Here is a 15,174-nt window from a genome sequence, read left to right as displayed (position 1 = left end):
TGTCTACAAAAATATTTTTAAAAGTAAGCTGAGCGTGGTGGTGAGTGGCTGTAGTCCCAGCTACTTGAGAGGCTGAGGTGGGAGGATCACTTGCGAGGTTGGGGCTACAGTGAGCAGTGATCACATCACCGCACCCCAGCCTGGGCTGTTAGAGGCCCCATCCTCCCAAAAATAAAGTTCTGACACATACTACAACATTGATAAACATTGAAGACATTATGCTAAGAGAAATAAGCCAGTCACAAAAGACAAATGGATTCCTACAGTAGTCAAATTCATAGAAACAGAAAATTAAATGGTGGGTGCTAGGGGCTAGGGAAACTGGGGAATGGGGAGTTACTGTTGAACAGGTATACCTTTCCATTTGGAAAGATAAGATGATGGATGGCAGTGATTATTGCCCAACAATGTGAATGTACTTAATGCCAATAAACTATACACTTAAAAATTGTTAAAACGGCCTGTAATCCCAGCTACTCAGGAGGCTGAAGCAAGAGAACTACTTGATCCCAGGAGTTCAAGACTGTAGTGTACATGATTGTGCCTGTGAATAGCCACTGCACTCCAGCCTGGGCAATGTTGCAAGACCCCATCTCTTTAAAAAAGGTGAAAATGGTAAATTTTACATTATGGACATTTTACCACAATAAAAAATTAAAAACAAATATTGAACATTAACATTTATTAAATATTTATGCTAGGCACATGGCTGTTTTAGTCTTTTCCATAGTTTTAAAGTATCTGAAATGTTTTCATTAGAAATACAAGCCAATAATAAAGATGGCTTTGAGGGCATCTTGAAAGTACAGGCCAGTAGAAAGTCAATTTACATTACTAAAACATAACAAGGCTGGGCATTCGTGGCCCTTAGCAAGGACTCTAGGCCCTTAAATAGCATGTTAATTTAAAAATAAAAAATAAATAACAAGGTGATGAATCACTCAACTAAAATCTCTCACACAATGCTGAGAAGAAACAAGACTAATGATGTGATGAGATGATGAGCAAGATATATGAGTTTATTAAAGAAAGAAATGCATAATCCTTAAATATATGAAAATGTGCAAATTTTATTTTAAGAGAAATGCAAATTAAAACGACAGAGATATCAGATTGAAAAGAATTCCAAAATGTGACAAGCCTCTATGGTGAGGCTGTAGTTAAACAGGTAAAGCATAATGACACAACCTCTGTGGAAGAAAACTTGGCAATATCCAACAAAATTACATATGTATTTACCTTTTGATCCAGCAATCCCACTTCTAGGAATCTATCCCAAAGATATGCTGGCAAAAATACAAAAAGACATATGTACAAAGCCATTCATTGCAGCACTATTTGTAATACCAAGACTGGAAATAACCCCGACGTCCATCAATAAGGAAATGGTTGAATAAATATGGTATATGTATTCAGTACAGGTTGCTGTAAAAAGCAATGAGAACAATCTCTATATACTGATGTGGAATAATCTCCAAAATATACTGTTAAGAGTAACCACACTACCAAACAGTATTTTTTTTTTTGTATCCCTATTTTTTGTATAAGATGGGAGAGAGGCCAGGCGCAGTGGCTCATGCCTATAATCCTAGCACTTTGGGAGGCCGAGGCGGGTGGATCACATGAGGCCAGGAGTTTGAGAGAAGCCTGGCCAACATGGTGAAACCCCATCTCTACTAAAAATACAAAAATTAGCCAGGTGCATGGTGGCACGTGCCTGTAATCCCAGCTACTCAGGAGGCTAAGGCATGAGAATCGTTTGAACCCAGAGGCAGGGGTTGCAGTGAGCCGAGGTTGTGCCACTGCACTCCAGCCTGGGTGACAGAGCAAGGCTCCCTATCTCAAAAAAAAAAAAAAAAAAAAAAAGTAGAGGGAAATGTGAGTATGAGGATATATGTATATACACTCACATATATTAGTTTATATTTTTAAAAATGAACAACAACAGAATAAATTAAAAAGTAATAAAACTGGCTATATATATATGGAAAAAGAGAAAGAATTAGTAATATCAGGTTGAAGTTATTTTATTTTTTTGAGATGGAGTTTCACTCTGTCACCCAGGCCGGAATGCAGTGGTGCGATCTTGGCTCACTGCAACCTCCACCTCCTGGGTACAAGTGGTTCTCTTGCCTCAGCCTTCCTAGCAGCTGGGATTACAGGTGCATACCACCATGCCCAGCTAATTTTTTGTATTTTTAGTAGAGATAGGGTTTTACCATGTTGGCCAGGCTGGTCTCAAATCCCTGACCTCAGGTGGTCCGCCTGCCTCGCCCTCCCAAAGTGCTGGGATTACAGGCATGACCCACCGCCCGGCCAATTTTGACATTAGAAGTATGCAGACCCATTATACAATTTAGAAACAATTAAATTGAAATAAAAAAAATTCAATAAATTTCAAATTAACTGAAACACGAGCTAACTGTTGGTGGGAAAACCACAAGAAAACAGGATTCCTTTAAGTAACGTTATTTATTTTTATTTGTTTTTGAGACAGGGTCTTGCTCTGTCACCCAGGCTGGAGTGCTGTGGTGCAATAAAAGCTCTCTGAAGCCTCAACCACCCTGGCTCAAACAATCTTCCCACCTCAGACTCCCAAGTAGCTGGGACTACAGGTACATGCTGCACCTGGCTAATTTTTTTTTTCTTTTTGGTAGAGACAGAGTTTCCCTATGTTGCCCAGACTGGTCTTGAACCCCTGGGCTCAAGCAATCCTCCTGCCTTTGCCTCCCAAAGTGCTGGATTACAGGCGTGAGCCACCGGGTCTGGCCTACGCCATATTAAAATACAATACTCTGACTATAAACACCAGTGGAATATATTTAAAAGCAAAAACTATAAAGAAATCTTAAACTGCACACTGTGGTTGATATCCGAAATGTTGGTATTATTATTTTAAAATAATTAGAGGACTTTTATAGGATAAAAACAAAGAAGTAATAATACTACCATCATTAGCAAACAAGACATTTCTACAAGGGAAGAGATACAAGCATAAAATCAAAGAAAAAACCTTGTAACTCTGTTTTATTTTTGTTTGTTTGTTTTGTTTTGTTTTGTTTTTTGAGCTGGAGTTTCCCTATATTGCCCCAGCTGGCCTTGACTTCCCAGGCTCAAGCCACCTCAGCCTCCCAAGTAGCAGGACTACAGGTGCATGCCACTGTGCCCAGCTAAAACCCTGTAATTTTAAATTTAAATTTTAAGTATCAGTGTAAAACCATTATTTTCTTTACTTTTCAAAAGATGTATATTTTCATGGCTGGGCATGGTGGCTCATACCTGTAAATCCCAGCAATTTGGGAGGCTGAGGCAGGAAGATCACTTGAAGCCAGGAGTTCGAAACCAGCCTGAGCAACATAGCAAGACCCCACCTCTACAAAAATAAAAAAATTCCTGGGGATGATGGCACGTGCCTGTGTTCCCAGCTACTTGGGAGGCTGAGGTGGGAAGATCACTTGAACACAGGAGTTTGAGGCTGCAGTGAGCCATGATCGTGCCACTGTACTCCACCCTCAGTGACAAAGCAAGATTTTGTCTCTAAAAAATAGAAAATAATTTTAAATGTGTATTTTCTAGCTATGTCTGTAAGGCCTAGAATAAATAACAACCTAGTATCAAATTAGCACTCCAACACCCAGATTGTGGTCTCTAAATATCATACGTACTTTAAAGAAAAAAAAAGCTCCTCAGAGAAACAGCAGATTGCAAGTTTGGGGGGCAGGATATGTTCAGGAGGTACTTGGGAATCTTACTGGTCCAGAAGGCAAGGACTAACTGTATCAAAGATACATGACATCACATCAGAAGAACACAGGAACCAGTCTGAAAGACCTCTTGCTGCTCTAGAATTTGATCATCAAATGAATGATGACAGCAATGAATTCAAACTCATCAAATGTATACATATACATATACGTACTTAAATACATGAGTTAATAATATTTCAAACAAAGGAAAAATCAACTTCTGAAATGGCAGAATGATTATCGCAGTGAACCTACTCTCCCATAGAAGAACCAAAAGACTAGCTAAACAATGAAAATCATCATTTCAAAGTCCTAAAATTAACCAAAGGCACAGAACAAGCTAAAAAGCATCAATTCAAGATAAGCCACTAAACCTCAGTTAGAAGGGTGTAATGTGGCATTTTAAGTTGGGACTATTCCCTTCCCTCTTCCTTCTCCAGCTCAAAAAGAAAATTTTAGAACTGAAAATAACCCAATTAATAAAAAAAAAACCCTCTATGAATAAGTTCAACAGCAGAATGAAACAGACAAGAAAGAATGAGTAAAACTGAAGACAAAACAACAGAAAAAACCCAATCTAAACAACAGAGAGAAAACATTAAAAAAAAAAATGAAGAGAGTCTGAGGGACCGTGGGACAATAAGAGAAGCTCTAATATTAATTTTATCAAAGTTTCAGAAGAAAAAATGAAGACTGAAAAAGTATTTGAAGAAATAATGGCTAAAAATTTTCTAAACCTGGCAAAAGATATAACGTCTATAAACTTAAGAAGCTAAGTAAACCCCAAACAAGATAAACCCAAAAAAACCATACACCAGACTCTTAACTTCCAAAAACTAAAGGCCAAAAAAAAAAAAATCTTAAAATTAACAACAGAGAAACCTCTCTTTTAAAGCAAAGTGCTGGGGGTGGGAGGTGGGAGAGTGTCCAATGACAGCAGATTTCTCATCAGAAACCATGGAGGCCAGAAAGAAGTAGCACAATTATTTTCTAAGAGCTGAAAGAAATGAGCTTTCAACCCAGGATTCCATATCCAGCAAAAATATCCCTCAATAATGAATGGGGAAATCAACACATTCTCAAATGAAAGGAAATGAAGACAATCTGTCACTAGTAGACCTCCTTTAAAAAAAAGACTAAAGGCCGGGTGCGGTGGCTCACGCCTATAATCCCAGCACTTTGGGAGGCTGGGGCGGGCAGATCACGAGGTCAGGAGATCGAGACCATCCTGGCTAACATGGTGAAACCCCATCTCTACTAAAAATACAAAAAATTAGCCGGGCGTGGTAGGAGGCGCCTGTAGTCCCAGCTACTCGGGAGGCTGAGGCAGGAGAATGGCGTGAACCTGGGAGGCAGAGCTTGCAGTGAGCTGAGCCAAGATCACGCCACTGCACTCCAGCCTGGGCGACAGAGCAAGGCTCCATCTCAAAAAAAAAAAAAAAAAAGGACTAAAGCCAGTGTGGTGGCTCACGCCTGTAATCCTAGCACTTTGGGAGGCCGAGACAGGTGGATCATGAGGTCAAGAGATAGAGACCATCCTGGCTAACACAGTGAAAACCCCATCTCTACTAAAAATACAAAAAATTAGCCGGGCGTGGTGGTGGGCGCCTGTAGTCCCAGATACTCAGGAGGCTGAGGCAGGAGAATGGTGTGAACCCAGGAGGCGGAGCTGGCAGTGAGCCGAGATCAGGCCAGTGCATCCAGCCTGGGTGACAGAGCAAGACTCTGTCTCAAAAAAAAAAAAAAAAAAAGACTAAAGAAAATTCTCTAAATAGAAATGAAGTGACAAAAGAAAATTCTCTAAATAGAAATGAAATGACAAAAGAAAGAATCTTGGAAAATCAGGAAAAGAATAAATGACAACAGAAAGAGTAAAAATATTGAAAAATATAATAAATTTTCCTTCTCTCAAGTGTTCTAAATTATATGTTTGACAGTTTAAACAAAAATGTTAAGCATGTCTGATGTGGTTCTCAAAATACGTAGAGAAAATATTTAAGGCAATTATAAATAAAAGAGGGTAAAGAGAAGTGAAAGTAGGTAAGGTTTCTATACTTCACTTAAAGTAATAAAATGAAGATTGTGAAAAGTTATATATATATGTAATATAATACCTAAAGTAACCACTAATAAGTGCTACAAGAGGATACACTCAAAAACACTACAAATCAAAATGGAATTCTAAAAAAATGTTCAAGTAACCCACAGGAAAGCAGAGGGAAAAAAAGAACACAGGAGCCAGTCTGAAAGAAATCTCACTGCTCTAGAGAAACAAACAAACAAACAAACAAAAACAGAAAAAATAAATAAGCAAAAAAGGCAGACTTGAATCCAAACATATCAATAATTACATTAAGTATAAATGGTATACATACATCCTATAAGGCCAAAATTTTTACAAATTAGTGTATGCTGTGTCAAGAACCTTATTTCAAATATAATGATACAGGCATGTTGAAAAGAAAAGGATGAAAAAGATATACCATGCAAACATTAACAAAAGAAAGCAGGAATAGGTAAATCCTAGACAGAAAGTAGATTATGGATGCCAGAGTCTGGGTGGAAAAGGAAACGATGGCTAATGGTTTGTTGTGATGGAATGTTCTGGAATTAGATAGCAGTGATGGTTAGAAAACTTTGTGAATAGACTAAAAACCTCTGAATTATGTACTCTAAAAGGGTTGATTTTATGGTATGTGTGTTGCATCTCAAAAAAACATATTTCAATAAAGTTTTTTGAAAAACAAACCTCAACAAAAAAAAAATCTTTATTAATTAAAAATAAACCAATTAATAACGAGCCAAAGACATGAAGAGATATTTCACTGAAGAGGATATACAGATGCCAAGTAGGAACATGTAAAGATGTTCAATATCACTGGCGGCCATTAGGGAGGTACAAATTAACACCATGATGAGCTGTCACTACCCACCTAACAGAATGGCTTCAACAAAAGTAATGACAACACCAGATAATAGTGAGGATGTAGAGAAACTAGATCTCTCATATACTGCTAGTGAGAATGTAAAATGGCACAGCCACTCTGGAGCATAATTTTGCAGTTTTCTTTACTAAATATGATCTAGTGATTGTGCTGCCGGGTATGTACCCCAGAAAAATAAAGCATTATATACATAATTGTTAACAGCAACTTACGTGTTTGTAAGGGCCAAAAACTGGAAACAATCAAAATGTGCTACAATAGATGAATGGTTAACCAAACTGTAGTACATTCATAACTACTCCTCCACAATAAAAAGGAACAAACTGTCAATATACGCAAGAGCTTGGATGGATCTCAAGGGCATTATTAAAGCCCATCTCAAAAAGCCATGTACTGTGTTATTCTATTTATGTAACATTCTTTAAATGACAAAATTATAGAGATGGAGAACAAATTAACAGTTGCCTGGGATTAGGGAAAGTGGGGGGAAGGAGGATAGGTGTGGGAGCTCTTTGTGGTGATGGAATAGTTCTGTATTTTGACTGAGGGGATGGTTCCAGGAATCTACACATGTGATAAAATGACATAGAATTACACATTCTTTACACTAATATCAATTTCTTCAGTTTTATATCATATTATAGTAACTAATGAGAGAAACTGGGTGAAAGGAACATGAAATCTGTCAGTAAGTACTATCTTTGCAAACTCCTGTGAATGCGTAATTACTTCAAAATAACTAGAAAGTAATCATCAAAATTTTAATGCTATTTTAAAAAAGAGGTCTGTTCAAAACAGTTTCTTTCTTTTTTTTTATTTTTTTTTTTATTTTTGAGAAGGAGTCTTGCTCTGTTGCCCAGGCTGGAGTGCAGTGGCGCGATCTCAGCTCACTGCAAGCTCTGCCTCCCAGGTCACACCATTCTCCTGCCTCAGCCTCCCAAGTAGCTGGGACTACAGGCGCCCGCCACCACGCCCAGATAATTTTTTGTATTTTGTTTAGTAGAGATGGGGTTTCACCATGTTAGCCAGGATGGTCTCGATCTCCTGACCTCGTGATCTGCCTGCCTCGGCCTCCCAAAGTGTTATGATTACAGGCGTGAGCCACCATGCCCAGCCTTGTTCATAACTGTTTATTTTTTCAGCAAACATTATTAGTAGCCCCCTAGTGCCAGGTTCCCTGAGAGGTACAGAAGATGGCAATGAAAAACAACTTAAGACTTCAAAGAGCTTCCAGTTCAGTGGTAGAGAAACAGACAATATAACACAGGCAAGTAATATAATTGTGCATCCTAGAGAATAAATTCTGAGAATAAAACCAATACCTGCATCAAGCTGCTGCTCCCCATTCATTTCCACAGCATATAGGCTATATCCTCCCAACACAAAGGAAAGGCCTATGGTTCTGCTAGGATCTGAAGATTACTTGCAGGTTTCAAGCATCTGTTCAATGGGTATCCAAGCGTCCAAATGAAAGTGCTGAAAAATGAAAAAGAACACATAAACAGCCTGAAGCCCAAGTGTGCTCACTCACTCATCAAACAGGGCACTTGACTGGTTGAGAGATGAGATAAGACAAAAACATACTGGCAGAATAGATAGGATTGGAGGAAAAAATTGACACCTTTTCTAATTTTGAAGAGTCTGTATGTGTATGTGTGCGCTCATGTGCGTCTGTATGTGTAGAGAATGCACACTATCGAGATCTTGATAATAAATCTAAAACTCACGACAAAGTAAGACGTATATGAATCATTACCCTTTAAATTTACATTACCATACTTAGCACCATGATTCTTATCCACAAAACTCCAGTTCCTAATAGTCTCCTAGGGAGACGAGGGAGTTAGCTTTCAATGCTGTCTTACACAACGAATATGATTCAGGATACAGTACTACTTTATCTAATTTTCCATTTCGTCTATCTAGAATATTATGCAGAACCATAAATATCAACAGTATTAGCCTACAATTATAAAGAGAATTCCTCCAAAATAAGCTTTGAACCTGCTTATTCTTTTTTTAAAAAACAGCTTTAGGGCTGGAAGCGGTGGCTCACGCCTATAATCCCAACACTCTGGGAGGCTGAGGTGAGAGGACTGCTTTGAGCCCAGGAGTTTGGGACCAGCCTGCGCAACGTGGCAAAACTTCATCTGTACTAAAAATACAAAAACTAGCTGGGTATGGTGGTGCACGCCTGTAGTTTCAGCTACTCGGGAGGCTGAGGTGGGAGGATGGCTTGAGTCTGGGGGACAGAGGTTGCAGTGAGCCAAGATCGCACCACTGCACTCCAGCTTGGGTGACAGAGCCAGACACTGTCTCAAAAAAAAAAAAAAAGAAAAAAAGGCTTTATTGGGATATAAATCACATACCAAAATTTCCCATTTTAAGTGTATAAATTAATAATTTCTAGTAAATGTACAAAGTGTAACCATCATAATTGAATTTGAGAATATTTCTATTATCCTGAAAAGAAGCCAAACGCTCACTTGCAGTTCCTTCCCATTCCATCCCTAAGCTCAAGCAACCACTCATCTGCTTTGTCTCTACAGATTTTGCCTTTCCCAAACATTTCACATAAATGGAACCATATGAAATGTGGTCTTTCATATTTGGTTTTCTTTCACTTATCATGTTTTTGAGGTTCATCCACATTGCAGTATGGATGAATCTATTTATTCTTGCTTTACATACATGTAAAATAATCTAAGATATTATCTTAATATGTGCCTAATAGATTAGAAAGAGTAAATGAAAGGGAGAAAAGAGCTGCTACAGGAAGGCATGGCATGAACTAACTGCAAGAACGACAATACAGAAAACTATAGCATTGGGATGGGTACTTAACAGCACAGCTTTGGGGGTGATATTCTGCAGGATTAAGCAATTCTATACCTCTCAAAAATTTTGAGTGTGTATTAGAGCCCCCAGTAAATGATTCTCATAAGCAACTTTAATCATGAAGAAAAAGTTTAGCTTTTAATACATCCTTATATCACTTTTACCTGAAAAGGTACCAGCTACCTAAAGGACAACAGCTTAAAATGGGTAGGGATGGCCGGGTGCATGGCTCATGCCTGTAATCCTAGCACTTTGGGAGGCCAAGACAGGCAGATCACTTGAGCCCAGGAGTGAAAGACCAGCCTGGGCAACACAGCAAAACCCTGTCTCAAAAAATATATATGAAAATTAGCTGGGTGTCGTAGTGCATGCCTGTAGTCCCAGCTACTTGGGTGGCTGAGGCAGGAGAATCGCTTGAGCCCAGGAGGCTGAGGGTGAGGCTGCAATGAGCCAAGATCACGCCACTGCACTCCAGCCTGGGCAATGGGAGTGAAACCCTGTCTCAAAAAAAAAGGTGGGGAGGTAAGGAAACCTAGGTTCTAGCGCCAGCTCTACTGATAACTAGCTCTAGCTATGCAATCTGATACACTATCATATTATGTCCATTTTTTATCTATAAAAGAAATAAAGATCTTTTTCAGATTTTAAATTTCCATTTCATAATGAGCGTAGAAAAAGTTTTGATAACTATTAAAATTGTGGACATCCCACTTGAGATAAATGCCAATTATCCCAAATCGTATCACAGAATATAAGCACCGAAACCCACACTTTCAAAGATGGGAACAATTGAATAGAAACTTGAGAGTGATGTTTAAGGCTTCTAAATGTGCGCTCTTCCCTCAGTTTACTTTTCTACCCCAAGCCCAAAATATCCAAACTGTATCACTCCACCTACTAATTTATTCATTCCCCATATATTTATCAAACACCAGCTCCTTACCAACCACTACTGTAGGGGATGGGGTTAAGTAATCAAGAGAGATATGGTTCCTGCTTTCATGGAGCTTATTTTCAACTGGAGGGAGACAAATTAAGCCAACAATAAAAAAATTATTTAAATTGCTATGAAGTAAAAGTACTAGGTGATAAGAAAGAATATAAAGGCAGGTCTAATCTAAGGTCACTGACAGTGTCCCTGAGAAAATGATACAGCAGCTAGGGAAAAGGGGGAGAAAAGGAGGACTATTCCAGGCACCAACAACAGCATAAACCAAGGCTCTACGGTGGGAAGGACCTGAAGGCTGCTGTGGCTAGAGCATGCAAACCAACAGAATAAGTGGCAAATAAAAGATTGAACAGGAAGAGAAGGGATAACAGCAATTAATATTTACTGAGGACTGCCTACGTGCTGGGGCACTATTTTAAGCAGGCTGTTGACAGGTTCAAATCCCTATGGCTCTAATTTAGTGGATAATCTCCACATATAAAGTCTTGACACTTCAGCATGGTTTTGACAGAACGAAGTCAGTGCTAAATAAATATCTGTTGGGTCACTAGGCTTTGAAGATGTCATCTACTGTTTATGTTCATGAACTCTTGGAAACATGCTAGAGTATTTTGTGCAGAGAGCCACAAAGTACAAAAATAATAATGAAGCTTCAAAGCCAAAAGGCATGAAGTGGAGAGATGCAAGTCTTATGTAGCAGAAAGCTAAGGCTGTGACATTTTTTCAACCTTACATCAATCATTTAGATTTCGGCCAATGAGCAATCAGTTCATCATCTTAATAGGATCACAAGAAACAGACTGATGAAGTCTTCTGCTGTGGAACATCTGTTCACGCTCTCTCTTTATTGTTAGCCTGCTGTCTTTTCATGCAGTAAAGAAAAAATGGTAAAATATCCAGGAGCTTAGTATATGAAAATTTAATTCACTTTTCCTTTATTTCCTGTTCATATTAAATTGTTTTACTGTCATCATTTATTTTATCATTTATTTTGGTATTATCACCCTCTTGTAGTGAACAGAACACACTAAGAGTTACTCATTTAAGGCCTGGTGAGGTAACTCATGCCTGTAATCCCAGCACTTTGAGAGGCCCAGGCGGGTGGACTGCTTGAGGTCAGGAGTTTGAGGCCAGCCTGGCCAACGTGGTAAAACCCCATCTCTACTAAACACACACACATACACACACACACACACACACACACACACACAAGCTGAGTGTGGTGGCGGGCCAACGTGGTAAAACCCCATCTCTACTAAACACACACACATACACACACACACACACACACACACACACTAGCTGAGTGTGGTGGCGGGCACCTGTAATCCCAGCTATTTGGGAGGCTGAGAAGAGAATCGCTTGAGCCTGGGAGGCTGAAGCTTCAGAGAGCCAAGATCGCACCACTGCACTCCAGCATGGGCGACAGAGCGAGACTCCGTCTCAAAAAAGGAAAAAAAGAAAGAGTTATTCATTTAAATAAGTGCCTATAAGGCTGGGCCCAATGGCTCACCCCTGCAGTCCCAGTGCTTTGGAAGCCTGAGGCGGAAGGATCTCTTGAGCCCAGGAGTCTGAGGTTACCATGAGCAATGATCACACCACTGCATTCTAGCCTGGGCAACAGAGACAGACCGTGTCTCAAAAATAAATAAGTAAAAATAAATAAATAAATAAAAGTAAAAATAAATAAATTCTCATGAATTAACTGATCTGGATCTTACTTATCTTATCTAATACTTTAGTGAACTAAATAGGTGCCTAGATATTTGGAGGGGGTTCTAAGAAAATATACTGAAGCTTGGAGAAATTTTAAATACTTCTAAGAAATATAAATAAAAATTCAAAAGGCAAAGCTAATTGGATAAAATAAGCTTTCAAGACAAATACTAAAAAAGAACAACAACTAAACCCAGGCAGAAAAATCAAACTGAATAGCTATTTCACTTTTAAGTGGTACATCAATATAAAATAAAACTACCATGGAATTTTAACAGATTTTTTTTAAAAGACCTAAAAGTCGTCTGAACAACAGATATGTTAGACAAAATTTTTCCCTCCCATCTTGGTGGGGTTTTTTTAGACACAGTCTCGCTCTGTTGCCCAGGCTGGAGTGCAGTGGCACAATCTCGGCTCACTGCAACCTCTGCCTCCCAGGTTGAAGCGATTCTCCTGCATTAGCCTCCCAAAGTAGCTGGGATTACAGGCATGAGCTACCACGCCTGGCTAATTTTGTATTTTTTGTATTTTGGTAGAGACCATGTTGGCCAGGCTGGTCTCGAACCCCTAACCTCAAGTGATCCACCTACTTCAGCCCTCCCATCTTGTTTTAGATTACACATACAGTCCACATTCTAAGCCTAGTAGTAGTAACCTGGCTTCATGTTAATGCCCTTTGTTTTCAAGGCTAAGATAAACATTGAGTAAGATGAGTGATTACATGGGGAAGTTGCAATAATGCAAGAAAAATTTCTGTGGGAAGTATCCTCAGCCAAATGATTTAACATGTCTGACATAAGTAACTTTTAAAGGGCTTAGAAAGGACAGGACCTCAGAGTGGTTCTAAAGATCACTGATACGTTCGGTGGTTGGAAAAAAAAAAAACTTTAATTCAATAAATGCCAGGCAGTTAGCAAGAAAATTCCTATTGAAATGTCTGAATTTGTACACTTACCCATCAACAGATACAAGTCCAACAATAATTTCAAGTATGTTGTTAAATATACTAATTGCAACAATTCAGCAAATCAGATGCTCCATTTTCAGCAGATCCGCAAAGTTAACTCTGACCTTGACAGTGCAGTCAGCAGTAGAGTCACCTTGTATTTTCTGTTCCCATTCCCCAACAGGTGTAGCTTTCTGTCGGCTTTTCACTCTTACTATAGTCAACCGTCACTACATGTTTTGACTATCTAAATTAAACGTTGTCCTTCCATTTGTCAAATGCCAATGTAACTCAGGGGCAGAAACCTATTGTTTCATTAAGTTGTTTGTTGTGTCATTTTTATTCTTTTAACCCACTGCTACATGTCTGACTAGAGAGATTAAAAAATAAAGTCTGATAAAGTCAAGGTTGTAGTTCAATTTTGAGAGAAAAATCTTAGCCACTCATATCATCTAAATTAAATCTGAGACCAGCATGGTGGCTCACGCCTGTAATCCCAGCACCTTGCGGGGCCAATGTGGTGAATCACTTCAGCTCAGGAGTTTGAGATAAGCCTGAACAATATGGCAGACCTGTCTCTACAAAAAGTAAAAAAAAAAAAAAAAAAAAAAAAAAAAAAATTAGCTGGGTGTGGTGGCACATGCTTGTAATCCCAGCTACTCAGGAGGCTAAAGTGGGAGAATTGCTCGAACCCAGGGCAGAGGTTGCAGTGAGCCAAGTTTGCGCCACTGCACTCCAGCCTGGGTGACAGGGCAAGACCCTGTATCGGGAAAAAAAAAAAATCTGAGCCAAACCTTTTCATGATTTTATAAACCCAAGAGAGGGCAAATCCATCTCAGTTGAATAAACTGGTACTAATAAATTTATAAAACCACTGAAAGTTCTAAACAAAACCCAAACTCAAGAATAACCCAACTGGAAAAAAAGAAAACAAAGAAAGGCAAACTGTGGAGTCAATATTTTTAAAGATTTTGGACAACAATGAGAAATTGTTAAGTAAAATATAGCATAAGCATACAATGCACCATACATGGCCATTGGAAATTGTGTTAGAGAAATGGTTTTCTCCTCCAAATCCCAATAAGGCATTTTTTTTTTCTTCTGATTCTGTGGTTGACCCAATAGGCCACTGTATTTGACTTGATAAGCTAATTTTAGAATGCATCTAAGCTGGGCATAGTGGCTCACGCCTGTAATCCCAGCACTGTGGGAAGCCAAGGCGGGAGGATAGCTTGAGCCCAGGAGTTGCAGACCAGCCTGGGCAATATAGTAAGACCTCATCTCTACGAAAAATTTAAAGAACCAAAATTAGCTAAATGTGGTGACACATGCCTATAATCCCAGCTACTCAGGAAGCTGAGATTTGTTTGTTTGTTTGTTTTGAGACAGTCTACTTCTGTTACCCAGGCTGGAATGCAGTGGCGCAATCTCGTTTTACTGCAACCTCCACCTCCCAGGCTCAAGCAACTCTCGTGCCGTAGCCTCCTGAGTAACTGGGATTACAGGTGTGTGCTACCATGCCCGGCTACTTTTTGTATTTTTGATAGAGACAGGGTTTCACCATGTTAGCCAGGCTGGCCTCGAACTCCTGACCTCAGGTGAGGTGATCTGCTCTCGCCTCAGACTCCCAAAGTGCTGGGATTACAGGCATGAGCCACGGCGCAACCAGCCAGGAAGTTGAGAATTGCTTGAGTCTGAGAGGCAGAGGCTGTAATGACCCAAGATCATGCCGCCGCACTCCAACCTGGGTGATAGAGCAAGACCGTGTCCAAAAAAAAACAAAAAATAAAATGAAATGCATCTAAAAGAGAAAATGTACAATCCAGCTACATTTTTGTAAAAGATGACATGAGGCAAGTTCCTTCTATCAAAATATTAGGCCAGACACAGTGGCTCATGCCTGTAATCCCAGCACTTTGGGAGGATGAGACAGGAGGATCACTAGAGGCTGGGAGTTCGAGACCAACCTGGGCAGCATAGTGAGATCCCATCTCTACAAAAAAAAATTTTCTTAAATCAAAATAGTGTAATATT

General features: G+C 39.3%; 1 protein-coding gene across 8 annotated transcripts in view; it reads right to left on the bottom strand.

Moving 5' to 3' along the window:
- Positions 1 to 15,174, bottom strand: part of SFMBT1 (Scm like with four mbt domains 1) — a 146,697-nt gene that overhangs the window by 61,435 nt on the left and 70,088 nt on the right. For 7 of the 8 annotated variants that reach the window (XM_054483878.2, XM_054483882.2, XM_063661065.1 and 4 more), the window contains one exon: positions 8,014 to 8,167. The exons of the other annotated variant lie outside the window; for it this stretch is intronic. In XM_054483878.2, coding sequence (XP_054339853.1) covers positions 8,014 to 8,041 — 28 coding nt within the window. In that variant the 5' untranslated portion in view covers positions 8,042 to 8,167. The remainder of the gene's footprint in view (positions 1 to 8,013; positions 8,168 to 15,174) is intronic. 8 annotated transcript variants of the gene reach the window in all.

This window comes from Pongo pygmaeus, chromosome 2 (assembly GCF_028885625.2).
Source record: "Pongo pygmaeus isolate AG05252 chromosome 2, NHGRI_mPonPyg2-v2.0_pri, whole genome shotgun sequence".
In the NCBI taxonomy this organism is placed as follows: Eukaryota; Metazoa; Chordata; class Mammalia; order Primates; family Hominidae; genus Pongo; species Pongo pygmaeus.
The sequence above is the reverse complement of the archived record's forward strand: the minus strand, read 5'-3'. Positions and strand labels throughout refer to the sequence as shown.